At 60.7% G+C, this 1,656-nt stretch overlaps 1 protein-coding gene across 1 annotated transcript in view; it reads left to right on the top strand.

Annotated features, from left to right (window-relative positions):
• CUNH1orf232 (chromosome unknown C1orf232 homolog) overlaps nucleotides 1–199 on the top strand; it is a 10,266-nt gene extending 10,067 nt beyond the window's left edge. Inside the window, 1 exon segment of the mRNA XM_027776120.1 lies at nucleotides 7–199. Coding sequence (XP_027631921.1) covers nucleotides 7–199 — 193 coding nt within the window.
• Nucleotides 200–1,656: the final 1,457 nt, after the last annotated feature.

The following is a 1,656-nucleotide window of genomic DNA, read 5'->3' as shown; positions in this document are numbered from 1 at the left end:
TCGCAGGCGGCGGCGGCGGAGGCGGAGCCGCGCGGAGCCGGATTCCGGGACACGGTCGCCAGGCGGCGGCAGCACCGCGGAGGAGGCCGCAGAGCGCCCCGAGCCGCCGGAGGCTGACCCCGCCGCCGGCTTCAAGTGGGGCTTCCTCACCCACAAACTGGCCGAGATGAGGGTGAAGGCTGCGCCCAAGGGCGACTAGCCCGCCGGCCCAGCAGGGCGCCCGCTCCTCCCCGACCCGATAAAAGCCCCTGGCCCGACGCCTCGTGTGACCGCGTGCGTTTGTCTGGACACCAGGGAAGGCTGTTTTGGGGTGGCAACCTCAGGCGAGGTCCAGCTAGAAGGGCTCTTCCCGCCTTCCCCCGCAAACATTCGGGGGCAGTGACCAGACCTGGCCGCGGATCAGGCCGGATCGTGGTCATGGCATGTACAACTTTCCAGAAAGCCGGGGAGCCCCTGCCCAGACCCCTCTAATCCACATACTGCCCTGTCCCTGTGATGGGGGACCGCCTGAGACTAGGACAACGACCAGGGGATGCCACACGCAGTGACAAATTGAGGCACGGAAATAGGGGAGTACTGGCGCTCGGAGGTGAGGCAGGGGGAGCAAGCAGACCTCTGAGGGCGATGTGCGGCCCTGGGAAGATGGACCGAGGCAAAGGGAGGCGCTGACGAGGCTTAGAGGTGACCTCGGGGTGCCAAAGGGAGGCAGTGGCAGGAGGCGAAATGCGGTTCCAATGGTACCTTCATTTAGCGATCTGTTTTGGATCCTCACCTGGCAGCGCTTCATACCCGGTGGCCACCAGGGGGCAGCAGAGCTGCGGGAGCTGGGGACCTGGGGGGTTCTTGGGGAACACCCCACCAGGACTCCTCACACGTGCTGTCCCTAGCCCCCAGCTCGCCTTGGGCTTGGCCTGGAAGTGACTGTAGTGGTACCGACTGGGCAGTAGCCCAAGTGACTGGAGTTTATTGAGCACTTTCTTGTGCTGGCCGCTTTGCCTTGCCACTTGGTTAAGGTATCGCAGTGGTTAAGTCGCTGGACTCCCACGTATTCCACCCTGGTTCGAGTCCTGGACCCCAAGGCTTAAAACTCATGTGTGACGTGTGTGCGTTCATACCCAAATCCTGAGAGAATGGAGGAGAAGGGATTGCGGTGTGGCCACCTCCCCTGGGGGGTGATTTCTCGCTTTCTGTCTCTGTCTCTCCAGTGAGCCAAGAGACCTATGGCAAAAAATTCTCTGCAATAATAATAATAATAATAATAAAATAACAACCACATTTATTATCTCCTCCCCTAACCTAGGGGTGCAAAAGTGGGTCCAGAGAGGGTAGTTCTTGGCCAGGGTCAGTCAGCCTGGAACTCTCACTCCAAAACCCACGCGCTTAACCCGCTCCCACCCTTAAACCAAACTGTCGACCTTTATTTAAATACGTTTTAACTTTATTCAGCAGGTCTGCTCATCCCCCACCCCAGTCATCACGCCCCAGGCCAGGCCTCCACGGGGACCACGGGGCTGCGCTCTTAGAAGGTCCTTTGGGATCATTTTGTCCCATCTCCCCGAGGGGGACACCGAGATCCAGAGGGAAAGCCGTGCCCAAATGCGCACTGCGCGTCCGAGGCAAATGGTCCCTGCCGGTGCCCCCGGGGGGCCGCGGTCA

This window comes from Tupaia chinensis, unplaced genomic scaffold (genome assembly GCF_000334495.1).
Source record: "Tupaia chinensis unplaced genomic scaffold, TupChi_1.0 Scaffold000628_1, whole genome shotgun sequence".
In the NCBI taxonomy this organism is placed as follows: domain Eukaryota; kingdom Metazoa; phylum Chordata; class Mammalia; order Scandentia; family Tupaiidae; genus Tupaia; species Tupaia belangeri.
The sequence above is the reverse complement of the archived record's forward strand: the minus strand, read 5'-3'. Positions and strand labels throughout refer to the sequence as shown.